General features: G+C 31.9%; 4 protein-coding genes across 4 annotated transcripts in view; 2 read left to right on the top strand and 2 right to left on the bottom strand.

Annotated features, from left to right (window-relative positions):
- LOC125843977 (uncharacterized) overlaps positions 1 to 27,341 on the bottom strand; it is a 621,631-nt gene that overhangs the window by 180,472 nt on the left and 413,818 nt on the right. The window lies entirely within an intron of this gene.
- LOC125843978 (protein RETICULATA-RELATED 4, chloroplastic-like) lies at positions 561 to 9,796 on the top strand. The gene is made up of 9 exons (XM_049523184.1): positions 561 to 985; positions 1,108 to 1,319; positions 4,970 to 5,038; positions 6,271 to 6,405; positions 6,505 to 6,558; positions 6,661 to 6,705; positions 8,368 to 8,507; positions 9,182 to 9,307; positions 9,406 to 9,796. The coding sequence occupies exons 1-9, from the start codon at positions 610 to 612 to the stop codon at positions 9,482 to 9,484; spliced, it is 1,236 nt and encodes a 411-aa protein (XP_049379141.1). The 5' UTR covers positions 561 to 609; the 3' UTR covers positions 9,485 to 9,796.
- Positions 14,926 to 19,421, top strand: LOC125843973 (uncharacterized). Its single transcript, XM_049523180.1, has 3 exons — positions 14,926 to 15,754; positions 16,033 to 16,572; positions 19,257 to 19,421. The coding sequence occupies exons 1-3, from the start codon at positions 14,957 to 14,959 to the stop codon at positions 19,353 to 19,355; spliced, it is 1,437 nt and encodes a 478-aa protein (XP_049379137.1). The 5' UTR covers positions 14,926 to 14,956; the 3' UTR covers positions 19,356 to 19,421.
- LOC125843972 (uncharacterized) lies at positions 21,814 to 24,242 on the bottom strand. Its single transcript, XM_049523178.1, has 3 exons — positions 23,377 to 24,242; positions 22,696 to 23,235; positions 21,814 to 21,947 (listed from the first exon to the last, which is right to left on the bottom strand). Exons 1-3 carry the CDS (start codon positions 24,184 to 24,186, stop codon positions 21,849 to 21,851), a joined length of 1,449 nt encoding a protein of 482 aa, XP_049379135.1. The 5' UTR covers positions 24,187 to 24,242; the 3' UTR covers positions 21,814 to 21,848.

The following is a 27,341-nucleotide window of genomic DNA, read 5'->3' on the forward strand; positions in this document are numbered from 1 at the left end:
TTTATTGGTCAATTTAATTAATCAAAATAAATTAGTCTATGCTCATTTACACCTTGTTTGGATGGTTGTTAACCCCGTAGTTTAAATACAATATTTGTTTTGATTATTAATTAATTTCTATTGTATCATATCGTTTAAATTCATCGTTAGGTATCGATGAAAAGATAATGTAACGATCATTAGTCTGATTGCGTCGTTATCTTAATATTTTCTTCTCATTTTATCTTTATTTATTATTTAATAATCATATTTTTTCTTACCTTTTCATAATAGCTCTACTCCGTACCCTACTTTTTTGATAAGTTTGTCACTCAAATTATAAATATGTGGACATTATGTAATGATGAAGAACAGTATAATTTAAAAATATAAAAAAAATAGGTAAACGTGCAGTGCACTTAGATTTGATGTGCGCGTGGTTTATATTTGAATTTGCAAAACCTACACACACTCACATTAAACACATCTCCCCTTCTGTTTCTGCAACCATTGTACTAAACGTTCATTCAAACAGCTTTACTCTGCTCCAACAATAACACACACATATATATATATATATATATAGCGAAGAAGTAGAAAAGCTAACGGTGAGAAGAAGGGCAAGCAAATATGCCAATCGCCGCCGCCGTCAACTTCCACCCGGTGACGACACGATATGGCGGCGCACTCGCCTTACAACCATCTCCTTCCTTACGTTGCTCCATATCTGTTTGTAATAACGCCGTCAATACTAACGCGGCGCGTGTTGCTTCCCTCTCGCTTTCCATGAATTCCAGCCCTAATTTTACCTCAGGCCGTCGCACATTTCTAATGTTATCCTTCGCTGCTGTTGGAGGTGGCGGTGGAGATAGTGATGATAATTTTAACGGTGGAAATGGAGGCGGTAACGGTGGAGGTGGAGGTGGTGGTGGTGATGGTGGAAATGAGGAGAGTGGCGATCAGAAAAGGAATAAAAAGGAGGCTTTGATGGCGTTGACGGAGGCAGGTAGCGAAATCTACTTCATATTGACTTAAAATCCTGAATACATCTTCGGTAGTTTTATGCATTTATGATCTACAGCAACATATCCAGTATGATCTGCATTTACTGATCTAAATTCTTTGCAGGTAGGTCGTTGGATAGTTTGCCGAAGGATTTGAAGGCGGCTATTGAGGATGGGAGAATACCTGGATCCATAGTATTGAGGTATTTTGAGCTAGAGAAATCTCCATTAATGGCATGGTTGCTTCAATTTGGAGGGTTTAAGGAGCGGCTATTGGCAGATGATCTCTTCCTCGCTAAGGTTGGGATGGAGTGCGGCGTCGGTATTTTCACAAAGGTTGGGACTGGAATTGTAGCTTCTCTAAATTGGCATTTTTAGCACATATAATTGATGGAAATGATCAGTTTCCACCCTAAAGTTCAATGTTTTCTCTGTTTCATTTGCCCCTTGATTTTTAAAGATATTTGTCATCTTCCTATACTTCTAGCACATTTGAAAGGTGGATCTTTAGTGGTAGGCATACATTTCCGGGTGGTTGGATACTCCTTAACTGTCCGGACCTAACAACTATAGCACTCTCTTTATATTAGTCTTATTTTCTTGTTTACTTTTCAAAATTCGAAGAAAGTGATAGATGGTTAATTTTTTTTCTTTCTACATGTACTTGTGTTATCATTTGGAAATGGAGAAAATTGTAATTTTTACTATAGTTAATAAGTATCCCTCTTTTATTAAAAGATGAATTAATTTAAGTCATTTAACTTTAGAGGTTGGTCAAAATTGATTTAATTATGGGATGGATGAAGTAATTTGATTGTCCTTTTTGACACATTTGTATTGTCCTCCTGGATGGGTGGGAGGCATATTATTTTGGATATGGAGAATTCCATTGACTAAGAATATCTAATATGGAAGAACTAGACACTTCTTTTTGGAAAATTAAGAGTGCTGCAAGAGGGTAGAGATATGGGCAGTAAAAGTTGAAGTTTTGGGAGGATAGTTGGCATGTGGCTATTCTCTGTTTGCTGTGAGGTGTTGGGGTAGATGAACAAACCGTCACTAAGAGATTATCAGTAGGTGAGCTTATACTTGTAGGTTATGGAATTGTCTGTTCAGACGATATGAATGCCAACTCATAATAAATGAATAGCATGGGTGATTCATCGACATCGAGCTCAAATTCTGTGTTAATTTGTACTATTTGAGTTTTAGGATGCATTCTTCTTGAAGCACACTTGGGTATAAGAAAAAAATGTGTACTTTGAAGACTTCTGTTTTTCTCCTTTTTAATTAGCCTTTTTCCTTTCATTGTTTTGTGTTAAAATGACTGGATCTTTTGCTGGTGTTTTAGTATTAAGACTTGAGTTAAACCGTGATTGGGATGAGTGCAGGTGAAATTCTACTCATATTGAGGACTCAAGAATTTTTTGGGTGAGTGACAATATAGAATTAGCTAATCGTGTAGGAGATCAAGATGATTGAATGTTGGGAGTGCTTTGTTCTATTATCGTGCAACGTCTAAAAATTAATTGAACCAGGGGAAGTCTATTTATCTTTTCAAGCTGGCTTCTTTAAATAATTGCCGATCATTTTTAAGAATCCTTTGAAATCCTTGAAGTACACTGTGGTCACTCTGACAATAAGAATATTTAATGTTTCTCTTTAGCTATAATAGAATATTGGGTTTTCTAGTTTTTATTTTATGTATGTTATGCTTGGTTAAATATCTGTCTTTTTTTTGGGGAACAATGCATTGTATTCATCCAATAGTGTTCAATACAAAACAAGTAGATGCTAACTATCTACACTCCTATCAATTACAAGAAGCCTATACATGCTACAGCTACAAAACACGAGAAACAATCTTACATAGTGAATAAAAAGACAATACAACAACTTCTATAATTACAAGACCTAAGGGTATGAATTTGAAGCAAGTAAAGGTCTTTGGAAGCTGGAGATGCTTCTGCCTCTGGTGTGTATATGCAGAGCAATTTCCTTTCATAATCTGTCTGCTGAGATACTCCTCCCCCCTGGAATCTGATCACATTCCTGTCTCTCCAAACCATGTAAACCAGCATGCCAAACACACAGGTAACAATCGCCAGTGTCTAGATTCTTTTAGCTCCTTTGTTTGTCCATTGAACTCAGATGACCAGTCACAAATAGGTCTGTGATGACCCTAGCCAGACTAACAATCTGGACCATAGTTCCTTCACATAAGAACAGGCAAAAAACAAATGCTCAAACAATTCATCAGAAAGACCGCAAAAGACACAAGTTTGAGGCACTTGAATTCCATATTTCAGCAGCCTATACACTATAGACAATCTCCCTTTGAGCAGCAAGCCAAAGGTTGAACTAAACCCTTGGGTGCAAATTAGGCTGCAGAATCATACTCTTCCAGGGAACTCTTTGATACTGAGGTGAGATTATGCGATAGCGATACATCCTTTTAATGCTAAAGCCTCCACTCTGCTGGATCTGAGATCCCCCACTGCATTTTTTTTAGCCCTATAATAAGGCCCCTAGTGTCCAATATATTTCTGACAACCTAAGCTGCAGTCTTGGGTATAGGAGAAGATTCCATTGTTTGGTGCTTGATATAGAAGCTATGGATCCATCTGATCTAGAGGCAGTCCTTCATTGCTATAGCCCACAATTGCTTTGTCACAACAGCCTTATTCCAAATATTTGTCTGTTTGCTGATCAGGTAAGAAGACATTTTATGAGAGTAGTGGATTAAATCTATCCTTTCTTTCTGCTGTAAAGCGGGTATATTTGGGTTTGCAAGTTGGATAGCCGTGCTCTAGGATTGCAGTGATCCCTCATCCAGTTGAGGGTGGGTGGGGTTGGAGTGGGATGTTTCAGTGGAGTATTTCTGAGGTTGTTTCGTTGGATTCTTATTTGGCCAAAACTGGATTTCCCTGAGTGAGATCAACCACTTTTCAGGAAAAAGGAATACATTGAACAAGAATTATATTCGCATAGACCTAACTGATAAAGTTTCCTGTGATGACTAGTCAGAGAGGCATTCATAGCAACTATGAAAAACTTGTTTCTCATGGTGAATAATTTTTAGTTCATAAATGACTCTTTTTCTTGTGCAAGCATGCAATCATTTCATCTTTGCTTTAGGAAGTGCAAAATTCCAATGCCATTTCTCCCGATTATGTTTTTTGTACTGTTAGAAGGCAATCCTCATTGGTCGAATCCTCTTTCTTTCTTGGTCGCTTGCCAAACTCCAACTACTATATTCCTTTTTCGGATTCATGTCCATTCCACACTGTATAATCTACCAACCTTTATTCCCCACATATTACTTTCCTTTTGGGATAAGTCTACTTTTTGATCACTAGTACTATGCTTTGTAACATCACCATGGATCCACACATATCCATCTTTATATCTGTGGATGTATGGATCGATAAGAAATTGAGTCAACAATCACCCAAGGGTGTGGCGTAGTGGTCAATGAAGAGTTGAGACAAAAAACACTAGGTGATTCTTCTCATCTGTCCTAGTTTTGGTGGATCGAGCTATCTAGTACTTGTTGTTGGTGAGAGGTGGCAGCTATCCCGTGGAATTAATCTAGCTGCGTGAAAGCAGACCTGGACACCATGGTCGTAAAAAAAAATAAAAATATATAGTCAACAATGTTATAATTTTAAATAATGTTCTATAGAGGAAGTGATTGCAAATGTTCCAACCACCCAATTAACCAGGGACTCTTCCCCAAACATCTTAAAGGTCCAGCATGATAGGCTGTTCTGCCTGTACTTCACAAAAATAAAAATAAAATAGCATCGTGTTACTTCGTTGTTGCAGATCTTTTTCATGTGTCTCCTATATCTATTTATATATGAAATTTGACATTATTTGTCTGTGCTTTTAATTGGTGACTCATTTTTCACCTGCTCTCTGTTTCTGTGATACTGTTAAAATAGTACAGATATTTATCTGTTATTTTGTCTGCTTTGTTCCAGACTGCTGCTGAGTATGAGCGCCGCAGGGAAAACTTTTTTAATGAGCTGGAAATTGTTGTCGCCGACGTGGTACATTGCTCTTCTCATTTTAGCTATGTGTCTGTCTTTGTTGATAATCTCTACTAGATGTCGTTCATCCTTGGTCAATGAGAAACTCAGATTTTAAATGGAAAGTCATTGATGATTCCCACCTCGGTGCTGTTTTTCCTTAGTGAACGATATTTTCATGGATAATCATCAATAATTCTCTCAAAGGTATTGTTAATCCTTGGTAAATGAGACGGTTTGGTTTTAAGATTACATGCTTATCCAGAAATGTGTATCATCTTGTCCATACATGTACGTCTGAAGATGGTTAGCTTCCTCAATGCGGTTGAGTTGCATGATATCCATTCCCTTCTGTGCAACTTTTACTTTTAGGTAGAACAACTACTTGTTTCCAAGCAAGTTTGTGTCAGCTATATATTTCATATTATCATCATACTAAATAAATAAAATAGAAGTGAAAAATTAGTTACACACACATATATAGTAGTAACAATAATAGAATTGAAAGTTCTCTAACAAGTCTAAAACCTATCCTCAACTAGTAGATATCACCTATATGGATCTTTTTCTTGCGTTGTGCCCTATCTTTAGCTATGTTTGCATTGATACCAAGGATTTGTAGGTCTTTCGAGACAATTTCCTTCCATATAATGTTAGGTCTATCCTTCCCTTCTAACATCTTCATTTATCTTAGTTTCGCACCTACGACCGATACATCTGTAGGTTGACATAAAACATGTCCAAACATGGACTTTAGAGCGGCCCAACATTCATTACCATATAGCATTACCAGTCTGTTCTATAGAACTTGCCTTTTAGTTTGGTAGACGTCCTTCTATCACATAACACTCTGGTAGTACTTCTCCAGTACAACCGTTTGATTCCATTCCGTTCTCTTGAAACACCGAGCCTAGATAGCAAGTTTTTTTGCATTTTGCACCACAATTCCATCTAGTTTCACCTCAACTTCTCTCTTCTCAAGCTGATTAAACCTGCAATGCATGCATTCTGTCTCTCTTCTACTTATCTAAAAATCCTTACTCTCTAAAGTGCTTCTCCATAGTTCAAGCTTTAAAAACCCTTGCTAGTTTCATCAATTAACAAAATATCATCAGCAAATAGCATACACCATGGGATCACTTCTTGTATTGTGTTGGTTAAGCTCGTCCATAACTAAGGCAATCAAGTGTGGACCAAACATTGCATTCGGTCACACAGTTCTATCATTGATATTTTGTGTTTGTTCTGCTTAGGTGATGGCCGTAATAGCAGATTTCATGCTTGTCTATCTTCCTGCTCCAACTGTTTCTCTCCGACCGCGAATGGCTGCTGTTAATGCTGGACGAATTGCAAAGTTCTTTTACAACTGCCCAGATAATGCCTTTCAGGTCACTAATGTTTATCATGCCAAATTTTGTTTGGGTCATACTTGGTTGTACATTAAGTAAGGCTAAACGATAAAATCTGACTCCCTATATTATATGCAGATGGCCCTGCCTGGAACATCATACTCAGTGTTGCAAAGAATAGGTGCAATAGCGGTATGTAATTCTTCTGTTTTCATGCCTCATTCTTGAGAGCTAAAAAACTTCAAAAAGGAATTATTGACTGAATATCTGGTTTATGTTGGATAAAATTTGCAGCGCAATGGGTCTAAACTTTTTGCTGTTGGAACTGCCTCTTCCCTGGTAATATTCACCTCTTCATATTTCATTCTAGATATCTCTGTTACTAATACTTGTTTGTGTTTTCCTTTATCCTTATATGTTCCAAGTAAACTCATTGTTGATGTTGATTGTTTTTCTGTTGAAGAATACCCTATCACCATTCATCATTTAGTGAAGTTTTTGTTGAGGTTTCCTTGTTAAAAATTAAAAGAGTCTGTTGAGGTTTATCATTTTTTAAATGGTAAGTGATTTTATTGCTCCAGCCCTAAGGATGTGCTGTAGTTTACACATTGAGTAAAATATATCACATCTCTAGTCTTCTAGGGATTCTATGAGGTCTAAATTTTTGTCTGATTCTTCTACTAATTCCTCCTACACCAAAGTAAAACAAAAGCATACAATTGAGCTTAATCTTTTGAATGGAATTGACTGTCTTGAAAATATCTCATGGTACTTTGCTTCCACATTGTCCATCATATGCATTTGCGGTGACTGTGTTCCACCCTTTTGTCTTTCCTTGAATCCTTCTTTTCCTGTCATTTTAGCATCTGTTCTTTAGTCTTAAGCTGTTAAGCATAACTCTAAGAAGATTTACAAAGTTGAGGAAGAGCTTCTATAGGACACTGTAGAAAGAGGTGGCTAGCACTTGCAGTCTTCTCACCACATAAGTAGCATCTGCTACACAGCAAAATCTCCCTTGAGAGGTTGTTTCTGACACTTTATAATTCATGTAGCACACAAAAGGTTCATATCATCTAAACCGCAGCATGTACCATACACCAACACCTTTTGGCATGTTTTGTTCTCCCAAAATTAATTGCTTTATTGTTGTCCAATGCCTCGACTTTTGGTTGGCCATATCTTCATGCCCTGAAAATACCTACATTTTGTACCTACTCTACGTCTACAATGTACTGATTTCTTATTGGACTCAAAGACACTGGGTTTTCCTTTATGGCTATTGAATTGCTATTATAAGATTTCACCCAAGTCCAATTGATCCATCATACGAAGCTTAAAGTTATCTAAATTTAGAAAGACCATGTTTTACACAGCCCATTGCACCATTAAACTCAGCTTAATAATTGACAAATACTTGAAACATAATGGAGTTTTATTTTGAGCTGGTTTTCCTAAGGAAAAATTGCTCTGAGAAATAGTTAAAATTTAAGGAAAGCGGAAAATTTGCTCATTTATGCAAGTGTAAGAGGCAACACTATTTGTCGGGGTTTGGGTAAAGTCACGGAGTGGATGGAAATTTTGAAGAGTGTTGCACTCGTTAATATGACTTGCAATCTGGGCTCCATTCCTTATGCTGAGGTTAGTTGTTGCACAAACGGATCTCACTGCAGCCTGGTTTAGAACTTTTGTCCTAAGATAATCACATTGACCCTAGATTATTTTGGAAGTTTCTGGAAGGGAAATGAGCTTTTTTTGGGGACCTGAATCACCTACTGTCCCGTGATTATTGTTTTTGGCTTGACCTCTTTCATTAATATGGAAAAGAGAGTTGTGGCTTCTATATTTGTAAAATTTTTTAACTTCACTCTGTGCAACAAATATCACTACTCTTTTCTTTGCTTGCCTTTTGTTGAATAATGTCTTCTTTCTTGGGCAAAATTCTTTCACAAGGAAACAAGAGGTCCCAGAGGGTCCTAAATGAGTTAATTTCTTTATAACCAGGTTGGCACATTGGTGACAAATGCAGTACTAAATGCTAAGAAGGCTGTTAATAAGTCTGCTGCTGAAGAAGTGGAGAATTTGCCTGTTGTATCAACCAGTGTAGCTTATGGTGTTTATATGGCAGTTTCCAGCAACCTTCGGTGAGTGTGATTGGATGATTATATACATGTGTTTCCACTATTTTGAGATCTTCATCGTTTATGATTTGTCCCCTCATATTATAGTTTTTCATGTCCTAGAAGCAAACTAGAAGCTTTACCCCAGTTATGCATATCTCTCCACATTGTTATATATTATATTTCCAAAAGATATTCCTCCAAGATAAGCATATTAGTCCAAAAGAGATTCTTCCAAGATAAGCATCTTTCTGAAAAGAATTTGTCACTGGTCACAATATTGTAAAGTATCATGCAAAGTACCCGTTTACTTTCTTAACTTCGTATCTAGAGAAATATATTTCTTTTCCATCTAAAAGTGCAGTATGACTTTTCTGGTGTTGTTATCTTGTGTGCAAAGAGTATTGTTCATAGTTTCAATGAATACGGATTGGTGTTCTAGTGCAGCCATTTGGCTTCCATCTCCTAGCCTGTTATCCCGGAAGGGTTTACTTTTTATTTTGGGGACATAAGGATCTTGATAGGGCTGCATAATGCGAGAAGAATCTTAATATGAGTGGTATTCATGTCATATGTAGTCAGAGAGATCTATGTTGCAAAGTTATCTGTGTACGTAAATACCAGTATAGATGCATAGACGTTAAAATATATACCCTTCCTTTCTGCAAGTATTTATGAGCACATTTCTTCTTTCTCAGATATCAAGTTGTAGCTGGTGTAATTGAACAACGGATTTTGGAGCCCATGCTACACAAACACAAGTTGATGTTGAGTGCAATGTGCTTTGCTGTGCGAACAGGCAACACATTCTTGGGTTCACTATTGTAAGATCCTTCACTTCTTTCACAAACATCTGTCCTAATTTACACAATTTCTTCAACTGATTAATCAACATAACAAAAACTGGAAAATTGGTTTACAGGTGGGTTGATTATGCCCGTTTAATCGGAATTCAAAAGGCTCACGACGAAGCTCCTAGCGAAAAGGCTCATGAGGCATAGGTGCGCATTCGCTTGGTTTTGAATTTCAGAAAGTCGATGTCTGATTGCTAGACCATTTGAACATTACATGGAGATAGGTTAGCGGGAAATAATTTGCTTTAGCAGAGGTTATAGACCTAGCATCTTCTTAGGCCTCTCAAGTATTTATATGTGTGTTGGTAATTTGAAGATCCTATTCTTTTTTGGGCTGAGATGCTTGTTGCCAAGTTTTTTCTTTACACTTTCTGTCATTTTTGGTAAACTTTTATAAGTACCAATTATGGGATTACGAAGATATTTGTAAATCGAATGCATCTTTTTTCGCGCTTGGAATTGGTGATATGCATTCATGATTCATGAAAATGAAGAGACTTGGGGTGTGTTTGGTACGTAGGAGAATATTTTCCTCCATACCAAACACACCCTTATCTGAAGTTCAAGCTCAGCATGATTTATATTAGTATTCATAGTTGCTTTTGATAGATTTGTTTCTCAATTCTAATAATTGAGTCTGTTTAATTAATCATACTGGCGTAGGGGTGATTTTGCAAGAATGGCCTTCATTTTGAACTTTTGACCTAACTTATCTCATGGGAAGACTTTTTTGACTTTTAGCCTTGAGGGTTTCCCCAGTGGGGCAAAATGGGGTACACCCTCCGTCTACTCTTAATTGTCATGTTGCGTTTTTCGAAAGTCAATTTGACTAATTTTCAAAGTTAAGTTAGATTACATTAATTTGATAGTTCAAACAAAAAAAAATTAGATAATCAAAAACTATACGAAAAGTACTATAAATTGCAATTTTTTGCATATCAATATGATGAAAAAATATATCATAAAATGTTAGTTAAAATTCTTGTAGTTTGACTCTAAAAAAAGGAAATCATGACAATTAAAAGTGGACGGAGGTAGTAATTTTCTGTTCCACAAGTAAAGGTGTCGAATAGGCGGGTTAAAATACATTGAGTTAATAATTAAGGAAAATTATATATGTATTTACAATAAACCGCTTTAGTTTAAAATATTACAATTTGTAGCTATAAGTAGGGGTGGGCAATTTAGGGGTGGGCGTTTGGTTTTATCAAACTTTGGTTCGGGTCGGTTTTTCGGTTTTAGAAAAGTGTGCACCGTATTTCAAACCAAATTAATTCGGTTTGGTTCGGTTTTTTCTACTTTGGTTCGATTTAATTAGGTGTTTTTAAGTCGATTTTTCGGTGCGAATGAAAAATAAAATGAGGACAAAATCAAAATATAAGATACTTAAAAATTTAAAACTTTGTTAAGGAATGATGTGTCTCTCCATGGAACACTTATTGTGCTAACTAAAAGACTATATTTATCTTTGTAAAGATCATTGTGTCTCCAACTACGTCTCGAGAAAACAAGGACGTAGACAGGTTCCTTTACATAATGTACATTGATAAAAATATGTTTGGGTTCCTCTTGGCGATTAATATTTGAAGTTAACTATTGAATTGTAAACTTGTTGCCACTTTGATTTGTTCATGAATGATTTAATTGTTAGTTGAGTTTTTATTTTTAGTTAAGAGAATGCCCATATATATATATATATTATTTTTTTAATTTTTATTTTTTTTTAATAAAAGTTCGGTTCTTCGGTGCACCGAAGTTTTGAGACCTTTACACTGAACACTGAATCGAAGAACCGAACTTTTGAAAATAACACCAACACCAAACCGAAAAATCAAAACTGTAGAATTGAATTAGTTTGGTCGGTTCAATTTTTTGGTTTTCCGGTATTTATGCTCACTAGTGCATATATATATATATATATATATATATATATATATATGCGCACGCATTGTCTTAACTAAAAATAAAAAAATCAACTAACAATGAAATCATTCATGAACAAATCAAATAGCAACAAATTTACAATTCAATAGTTAAAAAAAAAAAAAAGGTTAACTTCAATAGGTCTAGTTATATTTGGTGGGCTAATTTGCCAACTCTATGTATCCATGCATGGGGTCACCCAATAATAGGTCCTAATAATTCCTAACTAAACTTGACAAAAATGTGAGTGAGAAAATCTGAAACAAAAGAAATGACAGATGATTCGAAGGAATTTCAATCTTAAAGCCAAATGTTTAGTTAGCTTATTTAATTTCTGCTCTTTAAATAAGCTAACTAACATCCTTTCTGGTTGTAACTTATGCTATATATGCATCTTCTTGATGCCTATGTGGGCTAAAAAAGTTGAATATTCAAATCTCTTAAGAAAAAAGATCTTGAAAAAGAGAATTAAGCTAATAGATTTAAAAATATTTTTGGAAATCAGATTTGAGTGAACTTTGGATTAGCGTTTTAAAATATATTTGGTCATAGTTTTTGAAAACATATTTCACATTTTTATTTTTGAAAAAACATAAAACGTGACTTATATTAATAAGTTCTAAAAACTATATTAAAAAATACCCACAAGTTTGGCACAAAATTATCATTTTTGTAATGAACTAGATAATACATATTCTAAAATCATAACACGATATTTTTATAAAAACTACTAATAACACAATTATTAGCTACTACAACGTTCACATCAATGCTCATATTAGTTACGGAGATCCATCCGTAAAAATAATCATGATAGTAATGAGTTATTATTTAATATGATCTTTTCACATTCTACAAATAATTCCTTCATGATGAATATAAATTTTCAGATTAGATGACCGAAAAGGGTAATACGTATTAGTGGGAGTCATAAATAGATGAATTGTCTTGTAAAATATAATATTTTGGGATAAGTTTTAAATTTTAAAAAGATTTTGCCATAACTTTTTGGCCCAAAACAAGTTTTTAGGAGATTTGACTTTTAAAATTTCACACAAAAAACACAATTATATGGTCAAACAAATTTTGCAAAAAAAATTTCTGTTTGCAATATCGATGACTGAATAGATCCTAAGTCTCTACTTTTATCACAATTACTAGGCTAAATTAATGTTTCATACGTACGTAGTTGACTTGGAGAAACTAAAAGTTAGTACATTATTAAGTAATACTCGAGCATCAATATGAGTTGTGATGTAGTGATATGACTGCTTTACTCTTAATCAGAGATCTTGATTCGAGCTTAGGTACGGAGAAAATCCTATTGAGAGTACCACTCCAACTGGCCCTGCATAGGGATGACAATGGAGCGGGGCGGATGCGGGGCAGAGTGGGTTTAAAGCTATGTGGGGTGGGGCAGGTTTAAGGTTGTGTGGGGCGGGTCGGATGCGGGTGGGTTGAAGTGAGTTTTTTAAAAATTAATGTGGGGCGGGGCGGGTTGCGGGTATATGTGATTTTATGAGGGTTCAAACTTAATTTTAACTTTTTACATGTTATGAGAGTGATAGAACATTATTTATTAAGATAATTTCATTAAAGCTACTAAAATATTCAACATAATAAATGAAAATGGTTCAATAAAAAATAATACAATTTCTTGCATATTTCCCTATTGACCTCTAAAAAATAAAATTTTAAGTCACTATCCTATTAAATTAATACAACTTAAGGAAAAAAATGAATTTATTTTTTAGTATCAAACATAACTAGAAAAAGAAACTATTAAAAAAATTATGCGGGGCGGATCTATATGGGGCGGAGCGAGGTGGGTTGAAAATGAAAAGAGTTGTTATGCGGTGCGAGGCGGGGTGGATTAAAAATTTTACGGGTTAAGCTCAACCCACACCGCTCTTGCCCTACACTGCCCCATTGCCATCCCTAGCCCTGTAGTGTCGAATGCGCGATCTGAATTTAGTTGAAACTCAAGAGCTCCAGACAAACAAAAAAATTAATACTCAAGCCAGCTGATTAGTGTTTTCTAAAGCATTTAATTCTCTGTTAATTGTTATCTTGTGTTGCACGAAGGGCAGTCTTATTAAAGGAGTTAACAAAATTCACTTCCAAGAAATTTCCAACTTAAAGAAAAAACGTTGACTTGCTTATATGAAGCAACCTTAGTCAGAAAAGAATGTGATCATTTAATTAATTTGTTAATCTTATTTTCTTTTTACGGATTAAAATGAATTATTTTACTCATCAATAATATTTTATCGTGTTGATAAAGCAAAATGAATAATATTTTCAAAGTTACTAGTGATTTATGAGGGTGACTGAGTTGGTGCAATAGGTGATATAGGGAAATCATGGATTTTTGAATTTTTGCCATTGGTTACTGGTTGAGCCACTGGAATGAGATAAGAATCTCTAGAGATCTTTCCTCTCCACTTACTCGTAACAGGCTTTCTTCTGTAGAAGACTTCTTCCTAATGACATAATTGTCCGACACTACGTTCCTCGATCTTCAAAGAAAACTGACTCCTCCTACTCCTTCTTCTCCTTTATGATAGGATCCTCCTTGCTCTTACATCCCATAAAGGACGCTAGAGATTGATTTTCTTGTCAACACCGTTTCAACCGAGATCGTCAAATTTACCGCATGCACGTAGGCAGGGGCGGACCCACGTGGATTCTAGGGGGTTCACCCGAACCCCCTCGGCAAAAAATTACACTGTATATATAAGGTAAATTTTCTGTGTAGATATATATTTTGAACCCCCTCAATAACACGGAGAAACTGATGGCGCAATGGCAAGTCCCCTTGAAATTAAGCTTCACGTCACCAATTCAAATTTCAGTGATAGTGTTTTATTTTTTTCAGTTTTTTTTTATTTGCAGTTCTGTTTTTCAAGTTTTTTTTAGTTTTTTATTTATTTTATAAAATGTGCTAAAAGTGTGGTTTTAAACCCAAAAGAATTCAAGGGTCCCGTTTTTAAAGGCTTATTTACACATTTATATTTTTATTTTTCGAACCCCTGAATAAAAAATCTGAGTCCGCCACTGCACTTAGGTTCCAAAAAAATAAAAATAAAAGTTGCTAGATATAATATTAAAGTTTTAAACGAAAAAGTATCTTTCCTAAATTTTATAAAGTTGGGACAAGAGATACTAAAGTTTGTTTTACATGTTTAGCTCATAGAGTTCGTCGAAAGCCAATAAGACAAATACATTAAGACAAACTATTAGGTTCCAAAAGAAAATGATTGTGTAAATTACCTTTGTCATCTACCTTTTTATTCAGGTGTTAGAGTATTCATTTTGGAGTCCGATTAAATTTTGAATTCGTATGTGACAGTATCTTCCCCATACTTTGTCATCTAAGTACCTTTTTATAAGTTGGTGCTCTGTATCTGCATTAGAGTCAAACTAAATTCTGGATTCACATATGGTAAGGCCCATATTTGTGATGCTCCCAATAGGATTATTTCCATTACCAGAAATTGAATTTGAGACATCTAATTAAGAGTCGAGAGATCTCACCTATCTCATCACAACTGTGGTCAAATTATGAACTAAGTTAGAATTGTTTTTTTATTTAAAACTTGCCAATATATATAACACATAACTCATGCCATAGAACCACATGAGTATATGCTCACTATTTTCCCTTCTTCTTCTCCACCTAGTATTCTCTCAAACATGTCTACATGTGACAAATCTAAACTGATTAGCATTTCCAAAACAATGTTAATTCTTGGTTTAGTTCTATACTTAAGCTTTATTATCTTTTTTGGTGACTCTAATTGTCCATCTTCTGAACTTTTGTCTTCTTTTAGATTGAAATGGACACCTTTTAGTTCTCAACCAAATGTTGCAAAATCCAAAAGTTCCACTAACATTAACCACCTTCTTTTTGGACTTTTAGGGTCACAAAAAGCATGGCACCATAGAAAATCATATATTGAATCATGGTGGAGACCAAATATTACAAAAGGATATCTTTTACTAGATGTTCCTCCTCAAGGTGATGATCTTATCCCATGGTCTTTAAATTCACCTCCTTATAAAATATCAGATGATGTTCCAAAACTTGTTAATGAGACCAAACATGTCGATGCAACGGTTCTAAGGTTGGTTCATGGGATAATGGAGGTGTTTAGAGAGGGACATGAAGGTGTACGATGGGTAGTTATGGGAGACGATGATTCAATATTTTTCGTGGATAATATGGTTGATATTCTTGCACAATATGATCATACGAAATATTATTATTTTGGAGGACATTCGGAATTTATATTATCGAATTATTGGTTCTCATTTAATCAAGCTTTTGGTGGAGCTGGAATTATATTGAGTTATCCTTTGGCTAAAGCATTGGCAAGAGATATGATGTCTTGTTTAAAGAGATATGCTTATTTGAATGCTGCTGATAGAACAACAATGACTTGTATTGCTGATATTGGTGTCAATCTATCTCCTCTTCAAGGCATTCATCAGGTAATTAAGTTAACTATATAATATACAAGTCAAATATCATACATAGAAATAGAAAAAAACGGGGGTTGGCCCCTCTTAGGATAAAGAATGAGATTATCGCGGATACACTTAACAATATAACATGCTACCTCTAGTGGCGGGTGTATCCAAGGAGTGTCAATTGTCATCTAACACTCTTTTACTGAAAAATTACGTTGTATAGCTAGATGACTAAAAATTCTTGATTTTTTTTGGTATTTTTACTTTTTCTTTATTAATATTTGTTTATTATCTTACAGATTGATCTACGTGGTGATTTATCAGGATTTCTATCATCCCATCCAAAATCCTTACTAATGTCTCTTCACCATTTTGACATGGTTGACCCAATATTTCCCTCTATGGATCGTGCACAATCAATATTCCACCTTCAAAATGCTGCACAATATGATCAATCACGCATGTTGCAACAAACTATATGTCACCATAGGTCTAAAAGTTGGACATTTTCAGTTTCTTGGGGATATTCAGCTCATATTTATGAGAAAATTATGCCTAGAAGTTGGATACAAAGACCAATTGAAACATTTAAACCATGGCAAAAAAGTCCTAATCCACCACGTTATATGTTTGATGTTAGAAGTACTTCGGGGGATCCATGTGAAGCTCCTCATGTATTTTTCTTCAAGTCCGTTGAGAGAACACCAAGAAATGAAATTCTTACAACATATACTAGAGCATGGCCTCGAGGGATTGGAACTTGTTTGTATGCTGGAAATCATTCTGCAGAGTATGTTTCTGAAATTCATGTTTACTCACCTGCAATAAAACGTATTCAGGTAATGCCTTTTCATTTCCTTTTCCTATCCTCATAAATTCTCAATATATATAGGAGTAGTATATATTAGTTTTACGATTAAATATGTTTTTTTTTAAAATAGTTCATTCAAATTAAATAGCTTTTTTTGAGATTACTATTTAAATACCATCCCCGTTAGTTGAATGGACTAAATTTGTGTGCAAAAAGAAAAAAAATCCTCTGAGTATTCTTCATTAAGAGTGCACGTATACTCGATATTGGGACTTTAAACCATACTTGTATATGTAAATTTACAAGTTTTCTACCTCAGAATAACTTTAGATATGTTTGAAATTTTATATGGCTTCAGACATAAAGTTGAACTTGAGGCAGAAATATCTAAAGTTTATAAAGTTTAGCTTTGTCAAACCTAACTTTTTACATTACATATCTGAAATTATTTCGAAATAAATAAACCTTCAATAATTTTAAAGAAATTGGGTACAAATTAATACTGATAATCAAGTATGATACCCCATGATAAATAGAAACTAAGCAATGATATGTGCTATTTGTCAAGAAAGTTGAAATGTACTATTCTATTTTGGGAGGTACTTTCATTCTACTTTAGTATAGCATGCCACTCTTTGTCTTGTAAGTGCTAGTCTAGCTCCCTTTCCTTGACCTTTTTTTTTAATCGGATATTCTCTATTTTCTATAAGTATATCCGATTAAACTTATAAATTGGTCAATTAGTTTATAAATACATTTTTATGACATAAAAGTGCTTATAAGTCAAGTGTTTACTCTCAAAAAATCATCCAACAACCATAAGTTAGTCACCTCTAATTTATGATTTAGTTTTATACCTTATAAATATTTTTGGTTAGACCAAACCTTTTACAATTTATTCTTTAACATATATTTTGTAATTTCCAAAATACTCTTCCTAAAACCGAACTTTTACTTATCTATTTATTCTATTTCCATCACCCATTCCTTTTTAATATAATTTTATTTCAGTCATTTTAGTAGAAAAATGCTTAATTATTAGGATTTTTTTTTAACTAAAAGCAATAATTGTTTAGTTTGGTTTCAATAATTTTATTTAAACACGTTTTATTGCTTATTTATAAAATCAATTTCAACATCGTCTGAGAGTGCTTTTAACAGTTTTATATCTGCTTATCAACTATCTTTAGAGCATGTTTGACATTGTTGTTGGGAGGTCAAAAATGTTTTCTTTTTGAAAAAAATAGTGTTTGACAAATTCTCAAAACTGCTATTAATTGGAAGCAGAAACAGTTTTTTTGCTGTTGAGAAGAAACTGAAAATTTTTGCTTCTTAAAAAAAGCAGAAGCAGAAGCAGAAAATTATTTTCTTGAAGACTAAAATATCCCTCCATTTGTACATTATTATCAATATATCTCTTATTAATTAATTAATATATCTCATAAGTTTGAATAAGTCTTATTCAAGTATTTTGTTTTTATTTTTTATATGATAATTTTTTATTTTATGTTTATATATTATTATTATTTTGCATGGATTTCATCGATAAATGTTGATGTTTTTTCATACAGAAATATTCTAACACAACTTTTTCATAAATGACGGACACATTCTGTGATTATCTCCCTTAACATGTTTGAATATATATATTATATTGTAAAAGAAACATTGTTTAGTGAAAAAAAACAGATTATAGTATTAGCTTGTGTATGTTTTAAAAATAGGTCATGCCAAATAAAAAATAGTATTAGTTTGATAAGGACTTTAATTACTGATTCCTTACACCATTTGGAATTGCATCAACATCATTTAACGTGTTTTTTTTTTTAAAAAAAGAAATCTAATCATTGATAAATTATGACTTTCATAATTAAGACAAAAGATTGGCACCAAATGTAATAAGTTTATCTATCTTATAGTATATGTTAGCTAATTTTTTTAGCCGTCCAAACTACTACTCTCTCGTCCTAACTTATACGACACTTTTTTCTTCTTGATATTCAAATTATATTAAATTTGATCAATATTTTTAAAATGTATTTTTTTTATACTGACATGAAAATAATTGCAACTTATAATAATTTTCGTATAATTTTTAAATATTTAAATTTTAATTTTAAAATATAGAATTGATTTAACGTAATTTATCTTAAAAAATTAGTCAAATTAACTCTTAATAATCGAATGTATCACATAAATTGAGACATATATATAACGTAGTATAGATCATGACTCTAAGCATCGCTTGATAATTTTGGGACAACAAAGATAATTATGTAATTCGTGAGTAGAAAAAACTCATTTCATAAAAATAAATATGATTATACTCTTAGCAAGTTATTTAATTCATTAGCTGTATTTTCAAATCCTTGGTTGAAATTACACCTAATTAGATCTAATTAACAAAATTACATTGATTTTCTTTATCATTTGTGAATGCTCTTAGGTTGAAACATGTGACATTTTATTTGGTGGTGGTGGTGGTGATGGTAGGGGCGGGGGTTGAAAATATTTACATAATATAACCCATCATTATACATAGTATATCAATCTTGTATAAAGTGTATACTAGTGTATACACAATGTTTATACATAAATATGGGTTAAAAGAAAAATATAAAATTCTCGATAGTAATTAAGTTACAAAAATCACCTCTATAATTATATAGTTTTATTTATTTTAATTTCTTGTTATTTTAATCTTTTTTCCAGATTGATAGATGTGAATGTTGTGACATCGTTCACAAGGATGGATCCAAGAAGGCCGAGGTCAAGTATAGGGAGTGCAAGGAAGATGAGATAATAGCTTGATCGATTAATACTACGTTAATGTTGATTTTATTTTCTCATTTTTCAACCAAGTTTTCTAATATCTTAAATAACTCAAATTAATAAATATTTGAATATGTTCAAAAGAATGTATTCATTTTTTTAATTTTTTTTTGATGAACAACCACTTGGGATCTTCATTTTTTAATTAAAGAAAAATAGAAGCAAAGCTTGAAATAAAAAACTGTACAATTTCAAGTGAAGAAAAAAAATAATTAAATTTAGAGAAAATATACATAGTTGGTTGTAAAATAAACGTGGCATACAAAAAAAGATTTCCATAACCAAATTGTTGGTATATCTTGGAATAGGAGATTTTTTTGGTTCATACATATAGCCACAGAAAATGAAGGGGTGCTTGGGATGGATCAGTTGGTTTGGAGGATAGTCATTGACACGGATGACTTGGGATCGATCCCCCCCTTAATGTCTTTTGAGTCGAGTATGTTGCATAGCACTTGCCTAGTGCGGTTTACATTTCCTTCTCAATGCCTTTTGAGTCGATTCTATTGCATAGCACTTACCTAGTGCGGTTTACATTCGAGTCTGTTGCATAATACTTGCCTAGTGTGGTTTACATTCCTTATGTGATTTGCAGCCACTATTTGTCTGGTGCGATTTATATTCCTTATGTGATTTGCAGTAAGTTGTAGCGGCTATGGATCATGTAATAAAATATGTTTGCTAAAAAGGCTAAGGTGACAAGCCTATACAAAAAGGAAAAAATTTTTTGGCCAAAAAATTGGCCAGAATGGTAAAATAATATATTTCACACTATGTTATTTTACCTTTTTGAGTATTTTTATCTTTCTAACTTTAATACCTTTTAATTAAAAAAGTGGAAAAAAGATTAGTTTATTTTGAAATAAAAAGGATATTATAGACTTTGTAAATTTCTGACCAAATTCTAGCCAAATTTTCTGGCCATTTAGCATTACCCGAATGGAAAGACTACAAATTCTCTTGTTTTATGGGATTTTTTTTTATATTCTTTAATCTTTCTAAGAAACTTTTTTATATAAGCTATAAAAATTGAATCGACGATTCAATATGAAAAATTATTATACGTTGTGCACTAAAAAGGTTGTCAAGTAGCATACACGTGTTCTGATGCTTCGCTTGAGGCTAATTGGGCCCTAATTGATGCAAACTTCTCTATATAATTTTTTATTCGAAATTTTTTATTTGTCATTCAATATTTATATTTATTAGATTGTATTAAAAAAAAAATTCATTTTGAATTTTCTCTTCTTCTTAAATTGATACAATTACTTGTATTTATGTATCAGTTATATATATATATATATATATATATTCAATTGATACATATAGATACATATCAAAAAATTGTTTGATAACAGAAAAAAAATGATAAAATCATTATCAGATTGTATCGGTGTATCGAAAAATAATAATTGATACAAGGTTATACAATATTCAAACATTGTATTGATGTTTTTTTTTTGTGTTTGTGTATTTATTTTAGAAGTGATACATTGTATGCGTATCTATGTTTCAGTTTCAAAGCCAATGTGTGTATCTGTGTGCAAGTTTGGGAAAGAGAGAACAAAAGCGAGTCGGATTTGAGAGAGATATATATGAGATTGTATATATGTGATCTATGTATCTATGTTTCCTTTGAGATGTAAGTTGTATCTTCAGTTCTCTCTTTTAATATATATCTCTCTAGCTCGATCCCGATCTCCTATCTCTCTCTCTAAAACTGTTGCTATGAATTGTATTTAGGCATATTATGATTGCTATTCATAATTATGGTCAAAACTATACTTATTTATGAAAATTCCTTTTTTTTAAAAAAATTAAACTGGACGAATATGCAGTTCAAATTGACATATGCGAAACTTTATGTCAATTGATTTTTTAAGTTAGGTACTCAAATAAATTATAAGAAAATAAATAAATATTTAAAAAACTTAGTAAGAATTGGACGTGTTGAGTTATGACCTGACCTTTAGCTTATTTCAATCCAAGTATCTTTTATATGTAATTAATAATCCATTCATTTATTAACTCAATTCATTTTAACACATCAGAAATTCAATCCGATCCATCTATTTAATGCCCTAGTTTTGAATTTTGATGAGTATACCACAACACAAGCTATATGGTTATCGTCTCCTTAGAAAAATGGGATGGCAGATATTTTACTTTGATACATTCTTTTATCAATATTTTTTCTATATATTTGTTTATGGAAAATAAAGACTCAGTTTTTTTCGTTAATACTTTAAGTTTGACAAGTACTTTATTTATTCAATAATGTGTGTTCCTTTCATTGTAAATCAAAATAGAATTTCTTGAAATTCCTTATAAATCATGTATATATGCTACAAATTTATGCGTGTTACACATTTTTTCAGCAATTTTGAATTAAATACACAACAATTATCGCTATAGATAATTAAGAAGAAAAAATATCGGCATAAATGCACATATAATAACTTGATGAATTTATCAAGCTATTATCTCATCTTCCTTACATTCCCTATACTTGATATCAGCCTTATTCGATCCTGCCTCATGAATTACATCACAACATTCACATCTATCGATCTGAAAAAATAAAATATATGAAAAAATTGTTATTTAATGTTTCATCTTCATTAATAGCACGTTACATTGTGATTGGTTGACTTTTAATTAATGCTACATGTTGTTTATGCACGAAAGAAGCACTAAAACCAACCAAAAGAAAGTTTAGTCCTTAACATGATATACAAATTCCTTATTTTATGAATTAAATATATATATATATATATAGGGTATACCTAATTCCACCTTTTAAATGTAATTAATTTTAGAATTTACAAAACAAAATTATACAGAAAAAATAGAAGCACATACGAAAGGAGATGCATCTTAGCTAATTTTTTTATATGAGAAAAATCTACAACTTCAAAAAAAAAAAAATCACAAAAAAATAATGATTAATGTGTAATAAGTTTAATCAGGACATAAGTTGCAAGTTATTAATTAGTTTTCTTCAACTTTTAGCTATTCACTCAGGAATTGTTCAAAAGATTAATTTATAAGCCATTGACTTAATTAAAAAAAGTCATGACATTATTGCAGAAGAGAACTTATAAAAAATATATAAAACTTAGATGATGCCATATGGGATCAGAGTTGGTCAATTTTAGAATATATAATATCTATATATAAAATTCTCTAAAAAATTGTTTATACTTATTCCTTCATTAGATGATTGCATTTTTAACTATATTGAGTAACTCTTAATTAATCTTTCTAGTTAAACTTATATAGAAATTAGTTAGGAAAATTAAAGTAAAAAAACCATTACCTCAATACGTTTTGTTGCTGGTGAGTAAACATGAATTTCTGATACATACTCTGCAGAATGATTTCCAGTAAACGAACAATTTCCAATTCCTCGAGGCCATGCTCTAACATAGGTGGTAAGAATTTCATTTCTTGGAGTTCTTTCAACGGACTTAAAGAAAAATACATGAGGAGCTTCACAAGGATCCCATGAAGGTCTCCTAGTATCAAACATGTAATGTGGTGGCTTAGGACTTTTTCCCCATGTCTTGAATGTTTCAATTGGATTTTGTAACCAACTTCTAGGCATAATTTTCTCATAAATATGTGCCGAGTATCCCCATGAAATTGAAAATGTCCAACTAGTAGACCTTTTGTGACAAATTGTTTGTTGTAACATTCGTGATTGATCATAATTTGCAGCATTTAGGAGATGATATCCTGATTGTGCACGATCCATAGAGGGAAAAATTGGGTCAACCATGTCAAAATGATGAAGTGACATTAATAGAGACTTTGGATGAGATGATAGAAATCCTGATAGATCACCACGTAAATCAATCTGCAATTCAAATTTCCAGGAATTAATACTTGTTAAAAAGTATGACATTTTCACAAACTTCTAAGCTAGTTTGATTGACTTAAAAGCGTCCTTTTTATTTATTTATTTTCACATTTGGCAAAACAAAAACAACGTTTTTACCTGATGAACACCTAAAAGAGGAGAAAGATTGACACCAATATCAGCAATGCAAGTCATTGTTGTTTTATCAGCAGCATTCAAATGAGCATATCTCTTTAAACAAGACATCATATCTCTTGCCAATGCTTTAGCCAAAGGATAACTTAAAATAAATCCAGCACCACCAAAACCTTGATTAAATGAGTACCAATAATTCGATAATATAAATTCTGAATGTCCTCCAAAATAATAATATTTCGTATGATCATATTGTGCAAGAATATCAACCATATTATCCAAGAAAAATATTGAATCATCATCTCCCATAACTAGCCATCTTACACCTTCATATTCCTCTCTAAACACCTCCATTATCCCATGAACCAACCTTAGAACCGTTGCATCGACATGTTTGGTCTCATCAACAAGTTTTGGAACATCATCTGATATTTTATAAGGAGGTGAATTTAAAGACCATGGAAGAAGATCACCTTGAGGAGGAACATCTAGTAAAAGATATCCTTTTGTAACATTTGGTCTCCACCATGATTCAATATATGATTTTCTATGGTGCCATGCTTTTTGTGACCCTAAAAGACCAAAAAGAAGGTGACTAATGTTAGTGGAACTTTTGGATTGTGCAACATTTGATGATGTACTTGTTTGAGAATCATAAGAAGGTAATGTTGTGAATTTTAATGAAGACAAAAGATCAGATGATGGACAACTAGAGTCATTGAAAACAATGATGGTTGTCACATATAAGACTAGACCACAAATTAGGACTGTTTTGCAAATGCTAAGGACATTGGAGTTGTCAAATTTAGACATATTGTTTGAGAGAATATAGAGTAGAGAGAACTATAGAATTGAAACAAATGAATCAATGATCATTTGATTCTTATAATATGAGTTATTTTCCCTTTACAAGGTTTTAAGGGATGAGTCCACCTCCACCCCCACCCTTTATCCCCCTCCCCCCCCACACACAATAGAAAAACTCTTTTTCATTTGGAAGTTAACAATGATTTGTATGTGCTAACAATATTTGCCACTTTTGCTTTCAACAAATTCTTTGACTTATTAAAATATTGTTGTTGTTAATTTTTCCTAAACATGGTTTGACTTTCTAAAGCCTAAGTACTTTTGTATATTTAATCCCGATTTTCTTAGTGTTTGTGACATGGTTTAACTTAATTATTGATAATGTAATGATCATTTTTTTGCACATCATCAAATATTAATTAACTTGTTATAACAAGTTACTGCTATTTTATTATGATAATTAATTAGTTTCACTTACAAATACTTATCTTTTATATGACCTGATAGTGTTAATATTTTGCGTTGTGATGTACCATTTTAATAAATTATTTGGGGCGAAAAGGACTAGTATGGTATATTTTTTATTCCATGTCTTAAATGTCAAGAGTTTGCTACAAGTAGTAATATCTATTTCTATTTAATCTTATTAATTTAAATATTTGAAAATAATATTTAGTGGAACATTTAACTTCAAAAATTTGTCTAACTTTAAAATAATTTAAGAGTGATAAATGAAGTCAGCTTATACTTTTTCTTATCAAGATATTCTACGTAAAGGTTGCTTCATGGAGTCTCAACTCATGTGCTATAATCTTTAAATTAAACAAAGTCTACTATCTCTTTAAGTTTACCACAAGGAATTTTTAGGAATTGCATCTTTAAGTTATCTAGCAACTCCAATTCATAGAATAATGCTTTATATATAGAGAATAGCTTCAAAATGACTAATCCTTGAAATAAATTAAGTAGTTGTTTTGATTATTAGTGTGCTAATTTACTCAAAGCAATTACTTTGTCCGTTCACTTTTGCTTGTTAATTATTTCAAAAATATATTTTTTATATTTACTTGTTCCTTTTAACATATATTAGGAGAAAACAACTTTTTCCTCCATATTTTACACTTCTCGCATTAGTTATTTATATCCTAAATTATTTTTCAAGATCTAATACTAACATTCTATTTGGATAATTGTTATCCATTGTATTGTATTGTATCGATCGCTACCATATCTACAATGTTTTTTTTTATTGTTACTTAAAGTGTATTGTGTTGTATTGTTAAATTTCATTGTTACGAAACAATGAAAACCCCCATTTATGGAACAACCGATTTGGTGTGTTCCCATTGTTACTTAATTTCTTTTTCCAATTATATCCTTACATAATATTTCATAATACTATTTTACCCTTTACCCTAGATTATTTAATTCTAGTCAAACCTCCTACCCTAGAAGAATTAAGGATATTTTAGTAAATTTATAAATTATAATACAATACGATACAGTCAAACCAAACAATAAAAATGTTATTAAACAGCAGCAAACAATACAGTCTAGCCAAACATTGTTTCTACCATATAGTACCGTGCAATAGAGTACAATACAATACAATACATTATGAAACAATAGGTAACAATAATCCAAACATAGTGTAAAACATTATGTAATATGTATATAATAGTCTAATACTCGTATTAATCATTATTCCTTCTGTTCATCTTTATTTGTCCACTATACTATTTTGAGATGTTCAACAATACTTGTCCACCTTATAAAATTACTCTCTCCGTCCAACAATAGTTATCCATTATACTATTTGTTGGACAGAATGTATTTTTGTAAGGAAAATATCTTTTAGGAAAAGACAACTATTGTTAAGTTTACCACAAGGAATTTTTAGGAATTGCATCTCTAAGTTATCTAGCAACTCCAATTCATAAAATAATGTTTTATGTATGGAGAATGGCTTCAAAATGACTAATCCTTGAAATAAATTAAGTAGTTTTTATTATTAGTGTGCTATTTTACTCGAAGCAATTACTTTTCTATGTTCACTTTTCCTTGTCAGATATTTCAAAAATATTTTTTTATTTTTACTTATTTCTTTTAACATATTAGAAAAAGACAACTTTTTCCTTCATATTTTACACTTCTTGCATTAGTTATTTATATCCTAAATCATTTTTCAAAATTTAATAGTAAAACATTATGTAATATGGATTTTTATAGTCTAATACTTGTATTAACCATTATTTTCTCTGTCCATCTTTATTTGTCCACTATATTATTTTGGAAAGTTCAACAATACTTGCCCAATATAAAAATTAATGAATAGTTTATCATGTTGTCTCTATTTTACCCTTGCTATTAAATACTATATTTATTTTTCAATATTTAGTTGACTTATAATTAATAAGGGTGATTTGGTAAAATTACACCTATCATTTACTGCTTCTTAATTTTTATGCTAAATTAATAATGGACAAGTATTATTAGACAAATGAAGTATTTTTTAACGGGTGGTTGCAAAATTCAAAGAGAGCATTTAAAAGTTAGGGACTAGTTAGTTAATCCTAGAGCTACAAAGTTGTTCTTTTCTGACTCAATTGTTCTGAATTTCAATCCCATTTAATTATATTCCGTATTCTTAAAGGTGATTTTAATTTAGAATGAGACGATTTCTGTTTTCACTAAATTTTGAATGTTTTAAATCGGATAATATTAAATGATCAGAAAATTTGGTCAGAAATTAAAAAAGTCTATAATATCTTTTTTATTTTAAAATAAACTGCTCTTTTTTCCATTTTTTAATTAAAAGGTATTAAAGTTAAAGGCTAAAAATGTTCAAAAAGATAAAATAACATAGTGTAAAATATGTTATTTTCCCATTCTGACCAAATTTTGGCCAAATTTTCAGGCCAAAAGGATTTTTCTTTTAAATCGATACAAATGACAAAAAGTTGGTCAATATTACTATATATTAGAAGAGTTTAGGATTACTACCATTGTTCCAATAAAAACATTACAAATGTCCAATATTTACTATATAAAATATATAAGTGGGCCCCACCATAATAATAATAATAATAATTATTATTATTAGTAGTATTATTATTATATATGTATTATTATTATTATTATTATTATTATTATTATTATTA

The sequence above is a fragment of the Solanum stenotomum genome, chromosome 11 (genome assembly GCF_019186545.1).
Source record: "Solanum stenotomum isolate F172 chromosome 11, ASM1918654v1, whole genome shotgun sequence".
Classification (NCBI taxonomy): Eukaryota; Viridiplantae; Streptophyta; class Magnoliopsida; order Solanales; family Solanaceae; genus Solanum; species Solanum stenotomum.

Bases quoted from the DNA above. Each gene is read 5' to 3' on its own strand.
- LOC125843978 (XM_049523184.1), top strand. From the start codon at position 610: ATGCCAATCGCCGCCGCCGTCAACTTCCACCCGGTGACGACACGATAT. The intron at 5,039-6,270 runs GTACATTGCTCT...TGTTCTGCTTAG, and splicing joins AAATTGTTGTCGCCGACGTG to GTGATGGCCGTAATAGCAGA. The intron at 8,508-9,181 runs GTGAGTGTGATT...CTTCTTTCTCAG, and splicing joins GCAGTTTCCAGCAACCTTCG to ATATCAAGTTGTAGCTGGTG.
- LOC125843973 (XM_049523180.1), top strand. From the start codon at position 14,957: ATGTCTACATGTGACAAATCTAAACTGATTAGCATTTCCAAAACAATG. The intron at 15,755-16,032 runs GTAATTAAGTTA...ATTATCTTACAG, and splicing joins CTCTTCAAGGCATTCATCAG to ATTGATCTACGTGGTGATTT. The intron at 16,573-19,256 runs GTAATGCCTTTT...TCTTTTTTCCAG, and splicing joins CTGCAATAAAACGTATTCAG to ATTGATAGATGTGAATGTTG.
- LOC125843972 (XM_049523178.1), bottom strand. From the start codon at position 24,186: ATGTCTAAATTTGACAACTCCAATGTCCTTAGCATTTGCAAAACAGTC. The intron at 23,236-23,376 runs GTAAAAACGTTG...TTTGAATTGCAG, and splicing joins CTCTTTTAGGTGTTCATCAG to ATTGATTTACGTGGTGATCT. The intron at 21,948-22,695 runs GTAATGGTTTTT...TTATTTTTTCAG, and splicing joins CAGCAACAAAACGTATTGAG to ATCGATAGATGTGAATGTTG.